This window comes from Mercurialis annua, linkage group LG4 (genome assembly GCF_937616625.2).
Source record: "Mercurialis annua linkage group LG4, ddMerAnnu1.2, whole genome shotgun sequence".
NCBI lineage: Eukaryota > Viridiplantae > Streptophyta > Magnoliopsida > Malpighiales > Euphorbiaceae > Mercurialis > Mercurialis annua.
This window is the reverse complement of record NC_065573.1, coordinates 24,117,287-24,143,522: the sequence shown is the minus strand read 5'-3', so window position 1 is coordinate 24,143,522 and position 26,236 is coordinate 24,117,287. Positions and strand designations below refer to the sequence as shown.

The 26,236-nt window shown below is 29.7% G+C and overlaps 4 protein-coding genes across 4 annotated transcripts; 1 reads left to right on the top strand and 3 right to left on the bottom strand.

Moving 5' to 3' along the window:
* The first annotated feature begins 1,690 nt into the window (after positions 1–1,690).
* On the top strand, positions 1,691–5,074 carry LOC126678099 (zinc finger CCCH domain-containing protein 14-like). The gene is made up of 3 exons (XM_050372972.2): positions 1,691–2,001; positions 3,234–3,294; positions 4,190–5,074. Exons 1-3 carry the CDS (start codon positions 1,932–1,934, stop codon positions 4,947–4,949), a joined length of 891 nt encoding a protein of 296 aa, XP_050228929.1. The 5' UTR covers positions 1,691–1,931; the 3' UTR covers positions 4,950–5,074.
* A 2,009-nt stretch (positions 5,075–7,083) lies between these two features.
* Positions 7,084–7,837, bottom strand: LOC126676684 (11 kDa late embryogenesis abundant protein-like). The gene is made up of 2 exons (XM_050370949.1): positions 7,658–7,837; positions 7,084–7,588 (listed from the first exon to the last, which is right to left on the bottom strand). The coding sequence occupies exons 1-2, from the start codon at positions 7,742–7,744 to the stop codon at positions 7,205–7,207; spliced, it is 471 nt and encodes a 156-aa protein (XP_050226906.1). The 5' UTR covers positions 7,745–7,837; the 3' UTR covers positions 7,084–7,204.
* A 4,266-nt stretch (positions 7,838–12,103) lies between these two features.
* On the bottom strand, positions 12,104–12,824 carry LOC126676685 (11 kDa late embryogenesis abundant protein-like). The gene is made up of 2 exons (XM_050370950.1): positions 12,698–12,824; positions 12,104–12,605 (listed from the first exon to the last, which is right to left on the bottom strand). Exons 1-2 carry the CDS (start codon positions 12,782–12,784, stop codon positions 12,276–12,278), a joined length of 417 nt encoding a protein of 138 aa, XP_050226907.1. The 5' UTR covers positions 12,785–12,824; the 3' UTR covers positions 12,104–12,275.
* Positions 12,825–23,567: 10,743 nt separating this feature from the next.
* LOC126678212 (cytosolic sulfotransferase 18-like) lies at positions 23,568–24,974 on the bottom strand. The gene has a single exon (XM_050373116.2). It carries the CDS (start codon positions 24,850–24,852, stop codon positions 23,881–23,883), a length of 972 nt encoding a protein of 323 aa, XP_050229073.1. The 5' UTR covers positions 24,853–24,974; the 3' UTR covers positions 23,568–23,880.
* Between the last annotated feature and the right edge of the window lie 1,262 nt (positions 24,975–26,236).

The following is a 26,236-nucleotide window of genomic DNA, read 5'->3' as shown; positions in this document are numbered from 1 at the left end:
CTTATCAATTTTACTTGTGCGGCAATAGGTTTTTACAAATATTAAAGGAAAAAGATGCGTATACAACTCTAATGTTTTGCCATTGGTTTACTTTGGGCTTTAATATTTTTCAAAGTGTACGTATGACCCTAATGTTTTTTCCCCACAATTTTAACTCATTGCTTAACGGGTTGTAAAACACCTGTTACTTATACTAACATGTGATTCGAAAAGCCCAAGAAGACGGTAACATGCGATAAAAAAGAAGAAGAAAAAAAAATGCATATATGACCTTAATATTTTGCCATGAGTCTACTTTGGCCTTTGATGTTTTTCGAAGCGAAATATAAATGTATCTTTTCTCACGATTTTAACCTCTAACTAAACAAGTGTTTAAATTATTATGTTTAAATTTATAAATTGACTATTAAATTAATTATATTCTAAAATCTATTGACATTTTAATTAAATTTATTTGATCTTATTATATTCTTTTAATAAATTAATGAAGGATAAGTTTGAAATATAATAATAATATACTCTTATAATTTTAAGTGACAAATTTCATGGAACAAAAAGATTTCATTAAAATGAAAAATACTATTTTAATGTAAGTAAATTTATTAATAAAATTATCTATCTTGTTTAAAAAAATAATAAATTTTTATCTATTTTTTTTAAATTAAAAAATTAAATATTTTATTCTTTAAACACTGTTAGACATATATGGTTTGTTTTTTCATTGAAATAAACTTAAGTTGCTAGATGTTTCAGATATATTGGATAATTGATTTTGAGGGTCACTGATTTTTTTTTCTATTTTAGTTATCAAACCTTTAATTTGGCCGCTGAATTTTAATTTTTTTACATTCTATTTTTTTCCAGTAAAAAATGTTCAAATAACAACTAAAATTTATTACATAAAAACATGTTATGTATGCATAATTTGACTTAAAAACGTTTTTGTGATAAGTTTTTAAGGTAAAACTAACAAAATTCGGTGCCACATTTCAAAATCTAGTTAACAACTAAGCAGTTTTACTCATTTGAAAAAAATTAAAGTTTAGTAAAGAAAAAATACATTAAAATTTCATAATTGAAATAGAAAAATAATAGTTTAGTGACTTTTAAGATTATCCAGAAACTTGAGTATAGTTTTTGTTAAAATAATTTAAAATGATATACTTTTGCATTTAATAAATACTAGGGCTTAATCAATTTAGAAGTTTATGTACTTTACACATGTCCTTATATTTTATTTTTGTATTATCTGATCTTTCTATTTATATATTTTTAATTTTCAGGTTTTATTTAAGTTTTTTTCAATTTCTGTATTTACAATTTTTTTTCTTCAGTCCCTCTATTTTTTTTTTCTAGTTATATAAAAGGACTGCAATTTTTTTAAAAAAATTTAAAAATAAAAATAAATAAGTAGAGGGATCTGATAATATAAAAATTAAGGTATAAAGACTTACAGAAAAAAAGTATAAAGTACAGATACCTCTAAATTAATTTAGATTTACTAGTAATATAATTTCAATCTAATTTAAATTGATAAGTATTTATTTTTGTTGAGATTTTTGCGTTTAATAAAAGTTGTGAAGCTCTGACACAGATAAATAAAGCACGTGAGCAGGCATGTGAATTGAAGACCACTTAATTAATTATTTGTTTTTTCTTGTAAATGCAAATTTTTAATCATTAAAATATTATCTCATCACTTCCAGCCAGCTATTTCACAAACTCCCCATTACTATTTTTCTCACTCCCCTTAGGGTTAGGGTTAGGGTTTTTACTTTCTTATTCAATTTAATTCAATTACATCTCAATTTTCTTTTTATATTGGCAAGCTCAAGGTTCAGTTCTTACGTACAATTTTTTATAATTCGCTGTTCGGAGTACTGGGTGGGGATCTGGATCTGTGGTAATTTCCCGTTCAATAAAAAAATAGGATGATGGATACAAGAAAAAGAGGGAGGAGAGAGTTCAATGCTAATGGCGGATTCAAGAAGTCTAAACAAGGTTGGTTCTTTTTTTTGTTTTAACTTAACAAAGCTGTTCCTTTTTTAATAATTTTTTATGCTGTTATTTGATTTAGAGCTGACCCCTTTAGTCGAGAAACTAGTATATACTGAAGTTTTTAGATTGTTTTGTTTATTTATTAGTGGGATTTAAGCAGAGTCTACTCTTAGCATATGTGTTTCTTCTTTATTATGGTTTTAGTTACTTTAAATTACAAGTGAATCAAGAATTAGCTATTTTTGTCCGGGAGAAGAAAAAAATCCAGATTATATTGGCATTGGGTTCGGATATATAGTGTTCTTGTATAGTTAGGTACAAATTATAGTCTGGACTTGTGAAATTCAAGCTTTTTTTCCCTAAAAATTCTGTGTTGCTTGTTCACCCGCTCTTCAGTCCTCCCTTGATCCCTGACATGTGTGTCCCCGCCTTTAGGCGAGGAGAGGGCGGGTCGGTAGTGGTGGTTGTGTTTATGGCAGAATAGGAAATAGCCCTTGTGGTGTCGCCCAAATCGATATACACTCTTATGGATATTATGCTCTTGTTTTGGATTTGCGATCTGTTCAATCAAGAACAGCAACCAGAGGGGTTTTGGAACTAAAACTTGGATACATGACCAAAACGATCCGCATGGTTGCATGTTTATCAATTAAATCTTACATGTTGTAATAGCAATGCGGAACACTGTAATAAAATAGTGCAAACCCTGCATATCTAATTATAGTTATTGGGAAAAAATACTGTTGAATCATAAAAACATTGATTTTTTTATATGGGAAATCCAAGAAATTTAATGATATTTGGTTTCCATGTTTAAAAAAGTTCAAGTCATAACTTTTACCAATTAAGTACTTATGTTGGCTATTCTATGCTAATCTAATAATCTCTGCTCGGTCAATTGGAAAAATTACTATATAAATCATACACCATGAGGAAAACATGCAAAGGTTCAGATTTTTCCGATCATCAGTCCTTAAAATTAGGAGGAAAAACATTTGAAACGTAGTACCTACAGGCAACAAGGTAAATATTGGAACCTTATTGTGAAACTATATCTATTAACCATAAGTTACACTCTGTTAGATACTAGTGGAACTTTGTACATGAGATTTCAACTGTTATTATTTATACTTATACATAACTTTTCTGAAATCAAAATTTTGATGAAATGCTAGATAAAATTAAAACCATGGAGAATTTGTAACTCAGAACAAACAATTAATGTCTTGTAACAGAAATGGACTCCTTATCAAGTGGTGTAGGAAGCAAATTGAAGCCATGCACCAAATTTTTCAGGTTCAAATCTTTTTCTCACCTAAATAAATATTTTTGAATCTAATGTTTATAAATTACTGTAAGAATGCAATTTTCTATTATACTAAGATAAGAATTTACATAGCTCTAATGCAGTGAGTATGTATATAGCCATTATACAGGTACCTTATGTAATTGTGCGCTATCAAAAATCGTTAACTATGGAGTCCTATTGGATTGCTATGGAGTAAAAAAGAAATAATGTTATAAATTTTTAATTGATTTAGATGCTACTCATGCCCGAAGAATCTTTTGCAGTATTTTTGCCACTTAATTGATTGTGATAATTCCGAATTGTAATCTCTGGTGTTCAAGTGGTCTGCTATAGGCCTACATCTGTTGGACACAACTTTCTCTTGGTAATTTATAAATACAGAACCTGTCTAAGTGAACCTAAAAAATTAAAGCAGTCATATTTACTCATAAACAAGGTAATTTATGAAGGGTTGATGAATTGCATTCAGGTATGATTTGTAAATTTAAACTTGTCTTTTGTTATTAGTGCTAATGATCATGTTATACGATCTGTTCATGTGTTTGCCTCTAATTTATGATAACAATCATTTTATATGTAACCACAGTATGTTCCCAGGATGGTGTTGTCTGTTGGTTTAACTGAGCCCCATTAACTAAATTAATCTTTTTTTAGTCCTTTTTTTTGTGTAATTTACTTCTCCATCTGGAACTTGCATTGAAATATCAGAGAAATTTACGGTGTTTGCTGTTTTACTAATATATTAATGGTATCCTTACTAGTTGAACATCTCAATCTTTGTTTATTGCCAAGTCTCAGTGGCTATATGGGGTTTATAGTGCCTATCGTGGTCTATATAGTTGTTATGTTTTTGAAACTGATTGGTTATGTTTTGGATTGCAGTACTGGTGGCTGTCCATTTGGTGAGAGCTGCCATTTTTTACACTATGTTCCCGGTGGTTATAATGCTGTGGCACAGATGATGAATCTGGGGCCAGCTGTGTCTTCAGTTCCTAGAAACATTCCTGCTCCTCCACCAGCCATGCCTAATGGTTCTGCTCCATCAGCAGTTAAGAGCCGCTTGTGCAACAAATATAACACTGCTGAAGGCTGCAAATTCGGTGACAAATGTAATTTTGCACATGGTGAGTGGGAACTTGGAAAGCCCTTCATTCCTCCCCATGATGATCCCCGCTCCTACGGAAATATGCCAGGCCGAATGGTTGGTCGGATGGAACCACCTCCTCCCCACGGTCTTGCTGCTGGGTTTGGTGCCAAGGCCACTGCAAAAATCAGTGTGGAAGCTTCCCTTGCTGGAGCAATAATTGGCAAGAGTGGAATCAATTCAAAGCAGATCTGCCGCCAAACGGGAGCTAAGCTGTCCATCCGGGACCATGAGACAGATCCCAATCTCAGGAATATTGAATTTGAGGGATCATTTGAACAAATCAAGCAAGCGAGTGCCATGGTTTCAGAGTTGATTGCAAGTATTAGTTCGGCAAAAACTCATGCGAATGCCCCTGGACCAACAGGGAATCAGGGTCAGTCAGGAAACAACTTCAAAACAAAGCTATGTGAGAAATTTTCAAAAGGGTCTTGCACCTTTGGTGAAAGGTGCCACTTTGCTCATGGAGCTGCTGAATTACGCAAGTCAGGGGTGTAATTGTTTGATTCAGTCTTTTTAGTTAGTGGTGGCATAATCTTGTATCAGTGAGAGTTGTCTTCTTAAATTATTATTTGTTTACATTTTTGACATGGGGTTATGAGTGATGCTGAATTCCTTAGAAATCCTGATCATAGTATGTGTCTGCATGAATTTGTTATGCCTAAGATATTTAACCTCCTCTCTGCAATATGCCCGATCCTTCTTGATATGCCTTGTTTGTAATGGGTTTAACTGTCTCTGTGGTTCTTGAACATTGGCTTTCTTCTTTTCTGTTTTAAATAACTATGGTTTTGGATGGACCTTATAAATTCTTAGGTATTAGTAACATTGTAAATGTCGAAGGATGGTTGATTATACTTCACTCTATGATACTACTCCCTCCGTCCCAAAACAATAGTTCACTTTCCTTATTTTTTTTGTCCCAAAACAATAGTTCACTTTTCTTGTAAATCAAAATTTAGAGTGTTTATTTTCCATATTGTTCTTATTTAAAGTGTATCATTTATTGCTATTAACCTATAGTCATAACATTTAATAAGGGTATAATAGGAAAAATGAAGATGATTTTGTGAAAAGTTAGAGCATTAATTGTAATTTTTAAACTGTGTGAAAAGAGAAAAGTGGACTATTGTTTTGGAACGGAGGGAGTATATATTTGTGAAGTGGTAGCTACTAAAAAAAGTCACTCGATATAACATTTTGGATTGGAGTTAAAATAAAAAATATGTGCTGTATTAAGCATTTTGTTCTAGAAGTAGCATAAAACATAGGATATGCAATGTAAGTACTCTTAAAACCACTTTGAAGTCTGAACTACTATTTCTGTTTATTAGCGGTTTTACTTTTTCAAAATAATAATTATAATTTCACATTAATAAATTTTTGGACAATCATCCTTGATTAGACTATATCTCTTTTTTTATATAAAATTTAATGCATGCTAATAAAGACATCAAATGCAAGATGAATGACAAGAAATTCAAAACATTCGGACCTCCAATGGCGACCGGAAGCTCTTAGCTAGTTTATGAGCAACATCATTCGCTTTTTAATATAACATGTGACATTTATATATGTACATATTACATATATATTACACTAATACATTAATACCTTTTTTGTCCTGAATTGATAGTAATACTCAAATTTTTTCATACCAAATTATAAAAACTCAATCATTATATAAATGATTAAATATTATATATATTTTTCATTAAACACGGTAGAATATATTAAAAAAATCACTAAATTCATTATATGTTTTATTTTTCATTTCATCATATTTTCTTTTGAGAAATATACGTTTTATTATTTTCCAAAGCAAACTATCTCAGGCGCAATATGAACCTAATTCGGCACGTAGGCTTATACGCCATCCATTGAAATGCATGATACTTGACGTAATTAAATGTCATATTAATCAATAAAAAAGCATTAAATTCTAATTAAAATATTGCTAATTGATGTTATACTTATTAATTGGATATGACATTTAGTTACACTGCATCCCATGCATTTAATAGATGGTATATAATTCTAACGGTGAAGTAGGTTAAGGTGGGCAACCCATGCATCAAGTTGGCTGTTCCAGTTTCTAGAAAATAAAACAGAGTATTAGCAGCTCATATGAGAATGAAAAATCAAGTCGAGCAATCTATGTAGGGACAGAATTACCCTTAAGCTAGGGTTCAGCCCCGGACGTGATCCTTTTTTTTAGAAAAATTAGAAGTGATTATTTTAAAAATAAAGATAAATTTGTAATAAATTTAGAGCCAAAGATAGGTTAAACTTAAGTTGCCGGAAAATTAAAGGTGAATTTAAAGTCAAGTCCATTGAAAAACAATTCTGTATCCGACGACTTTATGATTCCGTCATCAACATGGAAAGATCATGACTATCATTATCCAGAATGAACTAGAAATTGAGCTCGAAGAAGTTTGCTGGCAAAGTGCAAAATAGTTTGGCGAGTTCTTCAGTTTGTTCTGATCTGCCGTTTATTCTATTGTTCATTCAGTATTTTATCATTTTGTGCTCTGATCGTACCTGTCATAATAATCTCAATGTGTTTTGATCGCTCTTAATTATTAAAAGATTGGTATGTTCATCCATGTTGAAAGAGATGATAAAAATCTACACAGAAATATTGGAAGCGTTCAATTTATTCAACTCAATACATAATACATAAACACTTCGAACTAAAAACATCAAAATACATTAATTAAAACGGATAGAACAGCAGGTTCACCCTATCCCTACACACGGGGGTTGTGTCCCGTGGTCTGACCGGGCAACCCAGTTGGCTCAGTCCTCTCTAACCCGGATGAATCAACATGCCCGCCATAAGGCTGACCGGTTCCATGCCCAGGCATAGCAGACATTTGATGGGTCCCAGTTGGGTGACCAGGAGCTCCAGTCACAGAGTGGGTATGAGTTTGTTTCTCATATCCACCAGTAGTTGCACCTCCTCCAGCAGTAGTATACGACGGAGCATGACCGCTAACCTTCTCCGATTGCTTGGCTGCTGCATTATGCTCACGCGCCTCCTGTTTGTTCAGTTCCGCCTCCGCTTTTTTATGCTCTTTCTTCTCCGTTGCCATCTGCTTCTGCACCGGATCATGTGCTGACATTTTATCTACCTGTAAACAAATTACACCATGTATTAGTGTCAAATAAAAACATAAATTTACAAGAAATCTGAACTATACCTTTTCTTGGACAGTGGCTTTGGTCTTGTCCATGCCAGCCTTAGCAGAGGCTGCAACGTTGGCCGCTGTTTCCTTAATTGATGCCATTCTCACTCACAATTTTTCTCGATCAATCACTCGACGATAATATATGTTAATTCTCCGATAATGTTTATAAGTTGCTGTGGATATGGTGATTACCAGTGGAAGAACTTATATAGATATAAGAGAGTTTCTGGGTTTCCGACACGTGCTAACTGTAGTCGGACACGTGGAAAGAAGTTAGGACAGCACGAAGGTTCTTTCGCCACGTCCAATGAGACTGGATATGGAGTATTACTTCAGTACGCCTCCACCATCATTGTAGATTTTATTAATCATTTAAATAGAACTATGCTCTACGAAAATATATTATTTTACAATATAGTACAATTATTTTAATTATTTTTAAATGATTAATTTTTTAAATAATTTATAAAATTAGTAATTACAATTAAGTAATTTATAAAATTAGTTATAAATTTCATGTTTTTTATAAAGTAATTAAAAACAAACAATCGCCAAAATAAATTTTAAGTTTCAACTTTTTAACGATTTAGTTTTATTATACAAAATATTATATAAAAAATCATATTTTTTTCTTTTTTTTTTGTATTTTGCAACTCAAACTTATTAAATGCCAGCATTTTATAAACGTTATAAAAATATCTCAAGCTTTCGTGTCCTAATACTATGTAGCCTTAAAGAAAAAGACAAAATGAATTTGAAAGAATCTCAATCGCAATACAATATGTATAAGTTTTATTTGTTTGGTTTCAGGTCATTTTTAGCTTTTAGATTTATTTATTTTTTGCTTCAATCATAATTTTTTTAAAGAATTTATTATTAAATTTTAAGATTATTTTTAATTTTTAAAAGTTAAATTTTGAAATTCTGAAAATAAATTTGCTCATTATATATGGAGTTGATTTATAAGTTCAAATAAAATTTGAAATAATTAAATTACTTGAAAAAATGAGCCATAATTACAACGAATTTTGAAATTAGATTATTATTATAACAAAAATTAAAAAATTTAAACAAAATTGCAACTATCATGAAAGATTTGAATTTATTTTGCAATTAGGCCTTTAACACATCAACAATAAATAATAAATCACATTGAACAAATATTGTCTATCAACGAGAAATTTTTACATAAATTTAGTTTATCACGTCGTCTATGGACAAGCCAATCACATTATAACACATTATTAAAATGATAACGTAATTGCAATATTATTATTGAAAAGTGTAAATAATAACAAACGAAATTAGAATAATATCATCATTTTCATGACGTGTTATAATATATATAATTGGCTTATTTTATGGATGACGTGGTAAATTAAGTTTATATAATAATATCTCTTCTATCAACTAACAGCTATTAGTTGCAAGTAACAATTGAATCAAACATGCCTCATATAGTTAATGGGTTGTGCTATTATAATTGTCCATTTTATATCAAGACGCCTTCGGTGGTGGAATCAAGTTCTCCTCTGTTCCTTCCATCGTCTCTGCTACAATATTGCGGATGATCTAGGAAAGTTAGATGATAACAACTCTAGTGTCCATCTCTTTTGCTATCTTCTGTGGGCTATTTGAAAAAAAATTTAGTGTTTTTTTAAAGAAAACAGCTGGTCAGTTGAGAAAGCAATTTACACTTAAGTATAGTTTCGTTTAAACTTTTTTTATCGCAATCTTCTTAAACTTTAAAGAACAGTTATTTTAAAAAAAAATTAAGATTCATTAAATTAACATATTTTTTGTTAATATAATATTAATAATTTTTATGTTTTTGTATAGTGAAACTATCAAATATCATAAACTGCTTAAGTATTTCCAATGATGCTAAAGAGCATCTTTGAAAATAAAGAGTAGAAATTTTATTTGTGTTTTTTTTTTCTGGAGATAGTAGATAGATTGATGAGTAAAGTTATACATGAAGGCTTACAAAGTATTAAAAAGTCTTATATAAACCACACCATTAAAACTTTCAAAACTCTAAGCAACAAACAAGTAAGAAAAAGGAAATTATAAGAATTCAAGCAACAAATAATCGAAAATGAAAGGAAAACTAGTCTTTGATCCGCTAAGACGTTGCCTCCATTTCTTGATTTGAGGCCCTCAACTAGGGAGGAGCGGGACTTAATTTTTCTTCTCTCCGATTGAACAGTAAAACCGCTCGACCTTTTATGTTCCTACTTTACAAGCTTGCACTTCAACAAGGATCAACAAGATAGATCTAGTATTTTCTTCTTTATCCACATCAAAACTTCTTGGATCATTAAAAGTTTGAATATGAGCTCCAACTAACACCATAGATCTTTAAAATGACCCAAAAAAATACGACATGTAACAAGAGAAAACCATTCTAAAAATATTATTCAATCTTAAAAAACTCCAAAAGGAAAAATTTATTAAACAAAATAGGTAGATAAGTAAGGAAATAAGGAAAAATTAAATGGAGGAGATGGTTTGCCGGCCAAGAGGCTGGAAAACCATCTCCTCAAGCCCAAGATTTTGAAGAGTGGATTTTATTTGCTAGAGAGAAGAGAGAGGATGATGAAATGAGAGAGAAGGGTACTTAATTGCTTAAATACTTATTTGTTTTATTTGTGTTCATTAGACTCTTTAAAATTATCTATTTTTTTGATTATTTATTTATTTTAATTTTATTATTTTCACATCTTTTTTTTCTTTGTTATATCTGGTAATATATTTTTTTCTCTTTTATTTGCAGATGCACCTTAATCTTTAGATAAATTTTGCTTCATTAATCTGTCATTAATTTTCTTTTTATGTAGAATCTTCTTAACCATGCAACTGTGGAAATATAGAGCAATTTACTTTTTAAATGAGATATTTTTCACTGATCATTTCTTTGTGATGTAGTTTTGGAAAAATTTAAAATAATAGGAGTATATGATTAATAAACTGAATAGGTGTTGAATCAGCTAATATTTTTATTGTCCAATGAATGATATTTAAAATTATACTTCAAATTATAATTCAGTTCTAAATCATTTATGTGAAACACAACTTCTTGAATTATTAATGTGAATCATTCCGGCATAAATCACTCAAAGCAATAACATAATCTAGCAACCCTCATACATATCCGGAGATTCAAAACTATATTTTCTACATGAATTCATATTCAACCACAACTAGATCCATATTCAACCACAACTCAAAATAAAATCATAATTATTGTTGAAAATTTCATTATATGCTACCATAAGTTTTCAAAATGAAAAACTATTGTAAACTTCAATTTTTTCTTCAATTTTATAAAGAATTGTACATAATAATTTTTCTGCGACTTTTTTTAAGACCAGAAACAAATTTTGATTGCAGTTAATATTCATATTTTCATCTCTAGCAGCTAGCCAATAATAATTCAATGGAGATTGATCTTTTGAAAAATAAGGAAACAGATAGCTAAAATAGAAGTTATTAAGAAAAATAAGAAATCATGGAGAGAGTTGGGAAGTGATAAAAACATTTTGGATTGGATTCCCTCAAGTTCAAATGAACTGAAGAGGGACATGTTCACGATCTACACCGTTCATTATACAATGAACGGTGTAAATTAATTTAATTAAAATTGTACATTTTTGATCTACACCGTTCATTTTACAATGAACGGTGTAGATCGTAAACATGACCCTCTCAAGTTGAAAATGAACTTGAGAAAATCCCAATCCAAACGTTTTTGTATGTTTTAAAAATAAAAAGTGAGTTTGGCTTAGATGTTGAGAGCTAAACCAATAAGAATAAAGAGTTTATTGGACCGATTTTTTTTATAACTATACTCTTTATAATAAAATTTTGAATTATAAAGAGTTCATTTGGATGCTTATTGTTTATTTTTTTTAGATAAAAGTAATTATCATTTTCTTAAATTTAAATTATTCAAATAATTACTGAATTAAGATGTCAAATTAATAATACAAAAAGAAGAAAAAATGTTTATTTTTGATTAAAAAATAATAAACTATATGAAAATTTATCTAAAATCTTAACCTAAAACAAACAATTTTTTAACTTTTTTTGCATATTAAACTTTTCACAGAATATACTTTTCTTTTTCTGAAAATTAACTTCCCAAAAAGGAAATACTATAAAAGAAATCTGATTCAGTTGTAATATTTAATTAAAGAATAAATAATTATAATATTTAAAATAATTATTTCAATAATATCAGTATGGCGATTGTTGATGAAAGAGAAGGGATGGTAATACTTTTTTTTTATCAAAAGTGGAAATCGACTCTTTAGAGTCTTATGTTAGTTGTTAGTTACCGAGGTTTGATTCGAACTCACAACTTCTCGATGCACTTAGAGACGCCTTAACCATTCAGAGTAGGCCCACATTGGCAAGGAATAATAATAGACTGAACTAAATCAAGAGAAAATACTGTAAAACGGAAATGTTCACTTTAGTTTATTCAAGTAAATACTAAATACATAAAACTGTTCCAAACTAAAAAGTAAAAACATTAAAACAGATGGACATATTCCATAAATTGAAACACTGACTGGACCAGAGACTAAACCGAGACCCGACAATTCCACCCGATGGTGAAGGTGCACTAAACTCGCGGGTTATGTCCTGTGGTGTGACCAGGCAACCCAGTTGGCTCAGTCCTGGCTAACCCAGATGAGTCAACTTCTCCACCGTAAGGCACAGCACCAGTAGGGTAACCAGGACCCCCGGTGTGGGTATGAGTTTGCGTTCCATAGCCAGCAGTAGGTGCACCACCGACAGTAGCAGTATGACCGCCAGCCTTCTCAACGTGCCTGGCAGCTGCGTTATGCTCACGCGCCTCCTGTTTGTTCAGTTCCGCCTCTGCTTTTTTATGCTGTTTCTTCTCAGTTGCCATTTGTTTCTGCACCGGGTCACTTGTTGACATTTTATCTACCTGCAAACAATTTGCATTATTACACCATTTATTAGCGTTTTCTGAACCCATAAATTAGTTGAAGTAAAATTGGTATAAAATATGAATTAAACCTTTTCTTGGACACTGGCTTTGGTCTTGTCCATGCCAGCCTTAGCAGAGGCTGCAACGTTGGCCGCTGTTTCCTTCATCGACGCCATTTTCACTCTCAATCACTTATCTTCTTTGTCTGTAAATGATTAAAATTTGCTGTGTATTTGGTCATGGTCAGTCCAAGAACTTATATAGATATAGGAGAGTTTGTGGGGTTTTGACACGTGCAAACTGTTGTCGGACACGTGGACAGAAGTTTGGACAGGATGAACCTCCTTGTGCCACGTCGAATGCGATAGGAACATTTTGTAAAATTACTGGATTGTTCCATTATGATTATCCATTTTGTATTTTGGATGGGGAAAAAACCCGGTCAAACTGATTAACCGAATTAAATTAAAAAATCGGACCGGAAAATATAGTTAACCGGTCTAACAGTTTAAATTTAGATTTAGATTTTTATTTTTCATGGTTAATGTTTTAAGTTTAGGTTTTTAATTTCTAAAAACCGTGGTTAACCAGTTAAACGGTTTATATATATATATATATATATTCATATATTTTTAATAATTAATAAGATATATTTTATGATCTATAAAATAATATAAATTTTATAATATACATAATAAAATTTAAATATAAAAATATATTGGCAGATATTTTATTTAGGAATATTTATATATTTTAAGAGAATTTATATATAAAAATATTTTAAAAAAGAAATTTGTTTTTCTTATTAAAATACTTATTTAACGGAAATAGAAATATTTAAATCTATAAATAATAGAAAGTGGACGTGAACAACACCACAAACAATTCAAAAAATACAAACCTATTTTTAATATTACTCATAAATTATTTATCAATAATAATAGTTTTAATTATTTGCATTGATTTAACTATTCATAAGATAGGTTAGATTTATATTTTTAATATAATTTAAATAAGTTTTTTTTGTTTGCTAAAAAATCAAATAGAATTAAAATTTTATCTTTTTTTATTTTTAATTTTTCTAATGGTTATATGGTTAAAAACCACAAAACCAAAAAAGCGAACTGTTTTTTTATAGTTAACCAATTTACCGGTTAACCATTTAAAATTTTAGGTTTAGGTTTTTAATTTTAAAAACCGTATTTCAATAGACTGGTTTACAAATTATCTTCATGGACCGGTTAATCGGTCCATGCCCACCCCTATTTTGTATCAACACACTTGTACTGCAAAATAACTGAAAAATAAATCTGATAAATACATAATATTTATAACGACATAGAACAGAATAATATTTTTAAATTAATTAATTATATTTAATTTATTTGTTTTAATTAATATTTTCATTAGTCGTTATTGAAATCGGGCCCGTTTCCGTAAATAGCAAAAGTAGATGTTTATATGATTTTGATTATAATACCATCTGTGTGATGTTTGATGCTTGAGCTATGAATTGATCATTCAAGTATTTACGAGTATGTTAGATGTTTATATGATTTTGATTATAATACCATCTGTAGAAATGATCTCACTCAGTATTTTCCAAAATACTGACCCCCTCACTCTGATGTTTGCAGGTAGACAGAGTCGGATCAGACAAACCATCTCCATTGTGCCAGAAGTCACTGGACTTGCACAAGCATGAGTTCTTAGAGCTGCAGTAGTCAGTAGGTGTCAGTATTATAGACATTTTTGACTTCAAAAAGTATTTTATATTGTAAACTCTATTATGATATTTTAATATCTAGAAATACATTATCTAAAAGAGTTTTCTGAAAATGTTTTATATATAATATGATACTTTTAAATGCGAAAAATTATTAGTGATTTTAGGCTTGCTAGTTATGGGTTTCGGAGCTACCACTCTCATTTCCTAGCGCCGGTCTCGGCTCAATAATTTGAGTCGTGACACATATGTAGAATATTAACATAATTAGAATATTCACATATATTATAGACTTATGTACTATATGACCCGTTAAGAATTACAATATGTCTTCTATTAATATTTTACTTGTCCTCTCCTATTATAACTAAACTTTTATTATAACTAACCTGTATCTAATTAAGATAATTACAATTATTAGAATTAGAATTGTACTACAACAAGAACGGTCTATTGTAACATTGATTAAATGTTACTTAAGGTTAAAAAAATGTCGTATGAAGTTTATACCAACATTTTTTACAAACGTCACTAAAATGTTATATCTATATCATTTTAGTAATTATCTTTAAAATTACGAAGTTATGTACAAGTCTAAATCTAATTCTACTATATAAATTAACTTTCGATTAAATAGGATAATTGATAAAAAAAAGACCTTAATCTTTAATCAGCACTATCACGAAATTGTATATGGATAGCAATAATCAAATTAAAAAGTCCAATTTCTATTAGAAGTCCATTTTAATAGTTAGACTAATAATTTAGAGTTTTACTCTAATAGTAACTCTTATCTATATAGGATATTAAAGAGATGGCTGGCAAAGGGAGGGACAAAGCCAGGTGCGTATGCTTTAAAGAATATTTTAATTATTGAAGGCTAATTTGTAGCTTCTGAATATTAAAAGCAGAACAACTCCATGAATCATTTATTTATTTTCATCTATATATTCATTATCTTTCCACTGTTTGCAGGCAGTAGAAGAACCTGGACCTGTAGCAATGCTACAAAAGGTTTTGCAGCTCTATGCTTCTGACTGGTTCTCCCAAAACGTAGTTATATTTATTCTCATTGAAAAATGAAATTTTTTTTTTTTTGTCTCTTAATTTTTTTACATTTTAATTTACTTAGCTCTCTTTATATATGTTAAACTTGCTGCAAAATGACTAAGCAGCTTCGAAAGCATGATTTGTATTGTATTCAGGGACTGCATTTCCAACAAATGCATCAGTTGGACTTTACTCCGAAATAATTGAGCCGAAAGAGGCGTTTTGCCTGGACTATTGAAACTTTTTCTTTGTTTTCGTCCGGAATATTCATGTTTCTACATCCGCTATCGGATAGTTGTTGATGTCTAGGTTGTTATATTTCGATTATTTCTATCCTAAATTTCGTTTTGCCATGATTTTATGAGGGGGAATATTTTTAGTTTAATCGTCGTCAGGGCCGGCCTTAGATGAAATGAGGCCCTAAGCGGTTAACAAATATAGATTACATATTAATTTTTGAGTAAATGACAAAACTATTCAAAAAAAGGAAGAAAATAACAAAAATGCTAAGTTTGCTGAAATATTACATCAGCACCTAAAAAAATTGAAACTTTACATCTAATATCTTTCCAATGAGTATGCAACACATGGCACACTCAAAACAAATGAAAAAAAGTAAAAAACGTGTCAAAATTGGTCAAAAACGCGTCAGAAACGTGTCAGATCTGCGCCTGACGCGCGCTCAGACATGTGCTTGACGCGCGTGTCAAAAAAATGCATCAGTCACAAGTTAAATATTCAAACATGTATCATTTATGTATCTGTTATGTATCCGCAATGTATCGGAAACATTTTTTTTATCATTTTTCCTTATTTTTAAAACAATTATAAATATATAAATACTCATACACACACATATATATTATTTATATTTATTATTTATATGCCTCTAAGGTATATGTATAATATATTTTAAATTAAAAGATACAGGTATTATATATTTTAAAAATACATAAATTATATTAAAAAAGTATCTATAAAAAAATGTGTCTTCCTATTACATGTTCGATGCTTGCATAATTCTTTTGTTAATTACTATTTTAAATTTTGAAATAAATAATTCATTTATCTAAATTCATTTGAGCTGTATTTGAGTTGTATATTTAATGCATTGAATATATAATTTACGGGTAGTTGAAATATATCAATAACATATATTAAAATAAAAATATGCCACATGCTCTGTAAATTGTATAAAATATTAATCAATGATATGTATTAAGGATATATTTATCATGTTTTAATTGTATATGAAAGATGTATCTAACAAATACATCTAAAAAACATATATATAAATATTCTGTGAGCTGTTTCTGATATGTATTGTTGATGTATCCGAGATGTTTTAATTGTATATGAAAGATGTATCTAAAAATATATTTAAAAGAATATTAAAGATGTATATATCATGTATAAATTATATATCAACGATGTGTCTGTTTAATACATTTTAAAAATATATCTATCATATATATAAATTATTTATCAGAGATATATCAAATATGTATATAAAATATATATGTAATACATGTAATAAATTTTTTGATAAGTCTTTGAGATGTATAAAAATGTTAGTAATAAAACTTAAAAAAAGACAGTAAGAAAAAGGTTCTGAACAACGAATATGTATCAAATATGTATTGCAAATGTATTGAATATGTATTTAAGGTGTATCGTATATGTATCGTAGATGTATCAAATATGTTTTTAAATATCTTTTGTATGTATCAAATATTCATCGGTTGATTCAATTAAATCGATAAAAGTAAAAAATAACAAATAAAAAATTAAAAATTTAATTTATTTCAATTAATTAAACTTCAATTTACTACATCTAGTTCACTTTTCGATCCAAGATTTAAAAAAAAAAGATTAACTCATGTATGCGTCGATTAACTATTTTTTTAAATAATAAATTTATAATTATCTAATATATCTGAGATGTATCGAAAATGTATTAGAGATGTATTAAAAATGTACCAATAACGTATTCGTTAGTTAATAGCAAATTAGCACTCCAGTGCTTTGTATTAGAAATAGCAAAGCACTGTGTTACTCTTACAGTTACTCTATAACACATCAGTCCCTACCTGGCTTACAAATTATAGTAGCTTCTCCTACTTATTGATTTAACTCGTTGAGTTAATTAAATGGATGAAACCGTTATTGGCACTCCAGCACCGTCATCCAAAGGGAATAGAGTCAATGAAAGTCACCGAGAAGATGGCGAAAGAGTCGAAAGTCAAAAGATAGCTTCCACCGCAGCAACGCCTATGGAGGACAAAACAAATCGTACCTATCTTTTTTTTAGAGGTTTAATGGTAAGAAAACCCAAACCTTTATAACTTGTTGCAATTTAAACCAAACCTTTCAATTTTTGCAATAATAGTTAAATTGTATTTTTTTATTGCAATTATAGCAAAATTAATAGTCAAACCTGTTGTTTTCAATTAAAATATTAGGTTATTATTATTTTTAATGAATAATAATATATTAAAAGTAACAAGAAGTGACAAAAAAACTCAAAATATTTCACATAAGAATTCAATTTGGCTATAATTGCAACAAAAAAATACAACTTGGCTATTATTGCAAAATTTAAAAAGTTTGGTTTAAATTTCAACAAGTCGTAAAGATTTGCCTTCTTCGCCACTAAGCTTTTTTTTATTGAGGTAAATACTAATTTTCAATTACAAATCCTAGAACTTTAAAAAATATTATCAATTTTGTGAGGGAAATTAAATGAAATTATCTAAAATTGTGTATATGGAATTACATTTGAGAAAATTGGAATGAGAAATTTTAAACCTTAAAATCATAAGAAATTAAAATTATTGATAAAGGCATAATTAAATTAAGGTGTGTGTTTTCTCATTCTTTTAAAGAAAAAAACAATTACATGTGTTGGCTCTTAGGAGAGGTTTAGTGTCAGGTGAAATAGATATAAAAATTAAGACATTATGTGTAAAGTCAAAGTTAGCAGTAATGAAAACATTTTGAAAGCTTAGCATTTATGTAAACATTGACCGCGTTTAGCATAAATCTGTAATTTTCTCTTAATCTTTTTTAACAATAATAGATAACATTTTATATTATAAATAATAAAATAAATAATATGTAAATAAATACACAAAAATAAATCCATAAAAACTTCAAAACATAATGCTAATTATAAAATTTTGAAATAAAGCATTCACCACGTAATTCTTTTGCTCAATCTTTTTTTTTATATTAAACTAAAACAAGATAATATAATAAATAAAACAAAAATAATATTTGATTTCAAAAAGAAACGTGTGATGAAATTATAATGTCACCATTATTGAATATATAATATATAAAATAAATAAATCAATTTTTTAATGTAGCTGAAAGATAATTTAAATAAAAAATGGCCATAAATAACAAAATAATATAAATAAAGAAGTTAATCAATTACTTTGATGTCTGAAAGAATTCATTAATTTAATTTAATAGGAGTATAAGAACTTGTGATAAGCTAAATTATTAATTAAAAAAACAATAGTTAATCAGAAGCAATTGTGTATAGAAAAATGTTTGAAAGGCACCAAATTTTATTAAGGCAATCTCCATTAAAAATCGCATTAATTTGGAGATTTGAGAAAATTTAAGGTCTTTTAGTATATATCATTGGACTCATAAAAGTTATTAGGATTTGATGCCATTTAATAATATTTATGTTGACATAATCGGATATATTAAAATATCTCATATCCTTTACGTTTTACTTGGCAACATTTCCTCATGTATGGGACATAAAATTATGAGATAGGCAACATTCCCTCATGTATGGACATAAAACTATGAGGCCCTTGTAATTGTTGAGGCCCTAGGCGTAGGCCTTAGTGGCCTAGCCCTAAGGCCGGGCCTGATCGTCGTGCATTTATTTTGTACAATTTGAGAAAATAGAAAGTATTGTCCTCAATTGACTATATGTGAGTTAATCGACTCTAACGCAAAAGTTCATACAACTCTTTGCTCTTTTCATTATTACATTGACATTCTTGTTGGAGAATAGCTATTATTGAACCATGCTTTAGGGTTTTGACTGTTTACTCTGTTGAACACAGAATAGTTATGGGAACTTGTTGAGGGACCGCCCTATAATTTACTCGAGTCGTGGCTCAACATATTGTTTCCACTACTCTGACAGAGTATCCCCAATCTCCGCCGTGCGTTGAGAGGCCTCATGTTGCCTGAAACTGCAGGTGTTCCAAACTAGATCAGTTTACATGTTTGAGACTGTCTTTCCCATGATGTATCATAAAATAATGTGTTTGTAATGGAAATTGAGTTGATTGGAAACAGCTAGTTAAGCATAATTTGTATTGGGACTTGGAAGCTTCAGAATATAGAAGGATTTCAGACTCCATGTCCATTAGTTATCTAACATAAAACAGGCACTTTGGCCTTTGTAATTCTGCAACTACTAAACTACAAAACAATAGTTCTCTATAATGTGAAAAAGACGGTGACCTCAAGCTGGTTCACGACCACCACTTCTGCCTTTGCGAACCCAGATGGAAGTGGTCTCAATAAGCTCGTGTGGAACAAGCCTCCTCTCCCGCTTAGATAGCTTGCGGAAATTACGTTCGGGTGTTATCTCCCTAAAGCAGCAAGCAAATGGACCTTCTTAGGTCTCTGAAACCAGCAAGCTAAAACTAACCAACCCTGTCTGAGTCCTATTTCTTTAAAGTAGACATCTAATTCTCAATCAAAGTAACTACATTTTAAATTAACTGATCAAAACACAAAACCTGCTCATGGTTTAACAATCGATTGCTTTGTTTGAATGGTTTGCCAAAATCATTCCTCAACAAATACAAATGTATCATTCCACATTCCCAAACAAAAAAACGATATCAATCATTCAAACTGATCACATGGTGATGTAAACAATATCGACAGACTTCAATTAAACTAATGAATATGGTCCATGATGTAAACCAACTCAAATGAAACCAATTCTCATCTACAAACAGCGGTGGCGGTGGCTGCGAACTATCTGCTGAAAGAATTGCTTTTTGGCCTGCCGGTTCACATGAAGCGTTGGATGACTGTGCTCTATGTCGCCCGCGTTTGTATGAAGGGGAGGAGTTCCGTCGAACTGGTATGTCATGCTGCTGAACGAATAGAAGTAAAAGATGCAGTTCGTGCGTGGGCATCTTCCTCCCATATAAGGCCTACGCTGATATTGCAAACCCCGACCCGTCCCTCCTTTTCTTTTCTGCTTAGTTTGCAACAACACTTCAATGAAAATCAAAAAATATAAAATTATAAATGTAAAGAAACATATATATATATATATATATATATATATATATATATATATATATTGTAACTTACCTTATTCCTTTTATTGTCATCCCCACCACAAGGCTGCTCTTTATTATTCTGAATGCAAAATTTGGTTTGGTGTTTGTCAAAATTAAATTATAAAAATTGATTCCAGAAATTAAATTCATTATTTTCAATACTCTAAATGTAAATCTTCTATGCATTAGATTCTTTATTTTCAACAATCTAAATGTAAATCATGCTCATGACATGGAAATAAACTCAAACTAATATGAAACAAAAGATAAGTTTAAAGAACACTTACCGATTCATCACAAGGCCGATCCGATTCAGTATGGTCATCGTCACAAGGTTTTTCTTTATCAATCTAAATGAAAATTTTAAAGAAACCATTTAATATTTAAGAAATTAAATAGAAAGATCATTGCAGCGTGCTGTTCTTCATTTTAAAGAAACACATAAAATTTAAAGCAATAACACTTACCGATTCAGTATGGTCATCATCACAAGGTTGTTCTTTATCATTCTAAATATAAAATTTAAAGAAACCATTTAGCATTCAAGAAATTAAAAAGAAAGATCATTCTAGAAATTGTAACATGTAAAAGAAACACAGAAAATTTAAAGAACACTTGCCAATTCAGTATAATGATCATCACAAGGCCAATCCGATTCAGTATGGTTATCATCACAAGGTTGTTCTTTATCATTCTAAATACAAAATTTAAAGAAACCATATAGCATCCAAGAAATTAAAAAGAAAGATCATTCAAGAAATTGTTACATGTTGTGCTTCATTTTAAAGAAAAAACAGAAAAATTAAAGAAACACTTACCGATTTATCACAAGGCTGATCCGATTCAGTATGGTCATCATCACAAGGTTGTTCTTTATCATTCTAAACACAAAATTTAAAGAAACCATTAAGTTTTTAAGAAATTAAAAAGAAAGATCATTCAAGAAATTGTAACATGTAAAAGAAACACAGAAAATTTAAAGAACACTTACCAATTCAGTATGGTGATCATCACAAGTCCGATCCGAATCAGTATGGTCATCATCACAAGGTTGTTCTTTATCATTCTAAATGAAAAATTTAAAGAATTAATCTACAAAAAATTAAATTCATTTTCACGAATTTTAAAGCTAAATATTAATCTACAATGCAATGCAAAAGACTTAGCATGATTGAGAAGAGTTTTATAATCTTCATCTTCTCTCAGGTTTGGTTATTGTGAGTTGTGAGTTGTGAGATTTTTATTAACTCCTGCCACTCTTACTTATAAACAGAAAGATTTTGTAACTGCCCCTAATTGTATTAACTCACATGCAACCGATCATAGAGTAAGATGATGCACACCTCATCAGTTTTGGCGCCAAAAGATTTGGTGATTAACTAATACAAATTTATTCAATTCATTTATACCAATTTATTTTATTTAGGCTTAATTTCTTAAATTACCCCTTCATCTTTTACCCCCTTTCGATTTCACCCTTACGTAGTATAATCGCCCAAATCCACACCTTCAGTTTTAACCATCAAATTGACCCTTTTTCCATTTGACAAAAATTCAAATTAATATTTTATATTTTAATATAGTACTTGATATTATAATTATGAAAAAAATATATATATTATTTATAATATGAATTATAATTTTTTACAGCTCCAATATTCAGTAGCCCAACATTCAATAAAAAATTTCAGAATGTAAATATTACACTCGAAATATTATCTTATTCAAAATCGGTATTTTAAGGATCCATGGAATTTCTACATATATACAAGATTAATCAAGCTACAAACTTGCGACTTTAAAGACTCTGCTAGGCTGCTAGCAATCTGGTTCTTCAGTTGTTCAAGCATTATACAAGATTTATCAAATTGATTGACTAAAATCAATAAAAATTCTTGACATGAAATTGCTAAAACTTTATAATATAGGGGTAGTTATTAATCTGGACAATTAGTTCAGTATTTAATGAGGTAATTATCCATATCATATCGGATTTGAGAAAATTTAAAAGAAGTTGTGGAGAAATTATTGCCTAGACTCAAAATTCTTGTGAGAGAAATTCATTATTAATCCAATATAGATAACAAATTTTATGATGTTGAAGAACAATCAAATCTTTATTTCAAATAAAGAACATACATAGAGGAACTTAACATTTTAATAAACAGGTCAAATACAATGTGGGTTACTAAATTTGTTAGTTATTTCAAAAACAATACTAAACATAAATTGATTTATTTAAGATAATCAAATTTCAATTTTTATTTCAAAAAAGTATTTCCAATTTAATTTTGCTGATATAGTCATTTAAATCATCAGTTCAATCATACGCCAACAAAGCTATATTACTTCTTAAAATAAAATATGAGCAAAATGTTAATCCGTTCTCTAAATTTGTGATTCGAAATCAATAACTCACTATTATCAAATAGATTCTAAACTTTCTAATCTCATGTCAAATAACTCCTCATTTGAATAAAACTCGCGCGATGCACAAATTATATATGTTTGAAAGAGTTATTTGATTTGATTTTAAAGAGTTTAGATTTAATTGATTAAAATAGTTGAGATTCGGTTATTTGATTGTAAGTTAGAAATTCAAAAACCATATTAATTCTTATTTAATGGTGAAGCCAACAATATTCTTAATTTTAATATGGATAAAGCAGCAAAATTAGATGGACAAATATTAATGAAATAAAATTGAAAGTTTGGTGAATTTAAAGAAGTAAATTAATAAGTGGTATTATTTTTGAAATAACTTAATTTTTTTAGTGATTCATAGAGTATTAAACCTTAATAAACACATAAATCAAAGGAAAAACTCATTTTCAGGTCCTTAAACTACATATGTTTTGTTTATCTGGTTCTTAAACTATATTTTATCTTTATCTGATCTTTCAACTTATTGAAAAATTATTTTTCAGTCACTGATCTATAAATATGACGTCATTTAGAGTAACAATTTGCACTTTCGAAAATAACAAAACAACGTCGTTTCTGTTATTTAGAACTTGAAAATGCGTTTTCATTTAGTTAAAGGATCAGATTAGATAAGGATAAAAAAAATTAAGTACCAGATAAACAAAACATGTATAGTTTAGGGACTCGTAAATAGATTATTCCGAAATTAAACATGCAAATATATAGAGAAAGCTAGCTAGCAGGTAAAGCTTAATCCAGAGCCACCAAACTTCATCCCTGCAATTTCATCCAACTTCGTAGCCATTTCACCAGTCAAATAATTCTCCCAATCCCCAACCTCACCCTTCCTAAAAAATGCACGGTTCTCAAATTTAATCGGCCATATATCAAAACATTTCTTACTCTTATTCACTTCCAAATTACTCAGACTCTTAAAACTACACAGCTCCACAACTCGCTCCACTAACCCGCTCCTCTCTTCCTCCACAGAGAACCCACAGCCCATGAACTCAGCAACTCGCTTCACCAACTCACACGTATCAGCCTGAAGATCTTCATATTTAATAACCATCACCCTCTCAGGATATTTCAAACTCGCTTCCCAGTAACTCAGTACATGATCCCAATGAGGTCCAAAAGCAGAAACTCCGTCACAGAAGTTCTGAAACGCTTCTTCTAACGGAATCGTTTCAGACCCGCCGATGGTGGCAATGAAATGCCATAACGAAATTAATACATCTTTAGGGTTCCTGCAGATGTAAATAAATTTGCAGTTAGATTTAACGATGGAATTTGGAAGTAAAGTAAAAGGAATGTGTGTGGCCCATAATGGAAGATCGTTATGAACTGGTGTCTCGAGGAATGGTACGATGTTATGGGGTAACTCAGTGAGTAAACGATTTGCGGTGGAATCGGTGAATTGGGTTCTTTTCATAATGGCGTAACACAGCGATTTAAGCCACGTCATGCCGGATTTTGGATAGTTGCAGAGGATTATGTCGTTGGGTTGAGGTTTGAATTGTTCTTGAGATGAAATTAGGCCTTCTAACTCGGTTGGGTAGAACCAGAAGCCTTTGAATAAATGGAGGTTTTGAGCTGGGTGCCAGTTTTTTTTCTGTTCAAGGTTTGAGAGTTGGATTTCTTTATATTGATTTGTTTCGGATACAGAAATATCATCACTGTTTTTCAAGGATGAAGATGATTCCATGGAAAGATTTGTAAGTAGGTAATCTCAGAAACTATTTTGAATCACAATGTACAAGTGAAATGAAACATTGGCAACTCTACCTTTTAAATCAGAAATTGTTGATAAGATAGGATGAAAATATAAGATAATATATTCCGGTCCCGTAATTGTAGGCGTATAGCACGGACACATTATCCAATCAACACATCATGTTGCAAAACGTTTTAAACATAAAACTTCATTTTTGACATAAAAAATTCTAGAATAACACTATATATCTGTCCTATCTAATTATAGACAACTAATTTTAGTTATGATAAAAATATACTAGTATATAGAATAAATAAAAATAATAATTATGTGTCTCGGTAATAATATTTTTTAAAAATAATTTATCAAGTCAAACACAATCAATACAACCAAATAATACCGTGAGTCGAACAAAGTGATCAAAAAGATCGAATTAGAATTAGCTCAGGACAATAAAAGATCAAGATTCGGACTAGTACTAGCTTAGATCTAGACAAGACCAAGACCCGAGCAAGGACTAGTTCGAGTCAAGGTGAGACCAATACCCATAAGAGCCAACTTAGAACAAGACAGGAATCGAATTTCAAGTAAAAAAATAAAATACATAATAATAAAATTGCATATAAGTATATTTGATAGAATTTTACCGAATTGATAATTTAATGTGGTATTAGAAATGGACTAATAGAAAGAAAATACATACAGTGTGTATGTCCCCTTCAGAGGAATATGATAAATTTTCACATATGGAGCACTTCACAATTATTTTTATAATTGTCTCAATATTTGTAATCCACTTTTTATGAAGTTTCTTTCAATTGTACCCTATTATGTTACAGCTACATTTAGGTTTCAGTCATTTTATGTCAAAATTCTTTTTCTTATTTCACACTCAAAAATGCGTTAATAGACATTCAATCAACATCTCCTGTTTTAAAAATGTTTCGAATATTTTAATGTTTCAGACACGAAGCATCATTTTTCACACAGAATATCTTAATATAGCACTGTTATGCGGTGTGCGTGTTTAAGTTTTCCATTTTTCCATGTCTGTGCTATCTAGTTAGAAAAGAGAGAATTAATGTTATGAAAATAATAAAAAAAAAATTAAATTTTACACATTCAAATGTATTAATTTCATGAATAATATTATATAATCTTTCATTTTAATCCACCTGACGTGACAATAAAAAAGGAAAGCGATTAAAAGTTGATTTTTAAAATATATATTTAGAGAAAAATTGGACGAATGAAATACCGCCACGTAATAAGAACATTAAAAATGGTACAAGATAGTGGATTAAGTAGCATCTTTCTAAGAGAAAATTACCCAGGTTACTAGCTTAGGTCATTTTATTTTGATTTTTACTCGAGT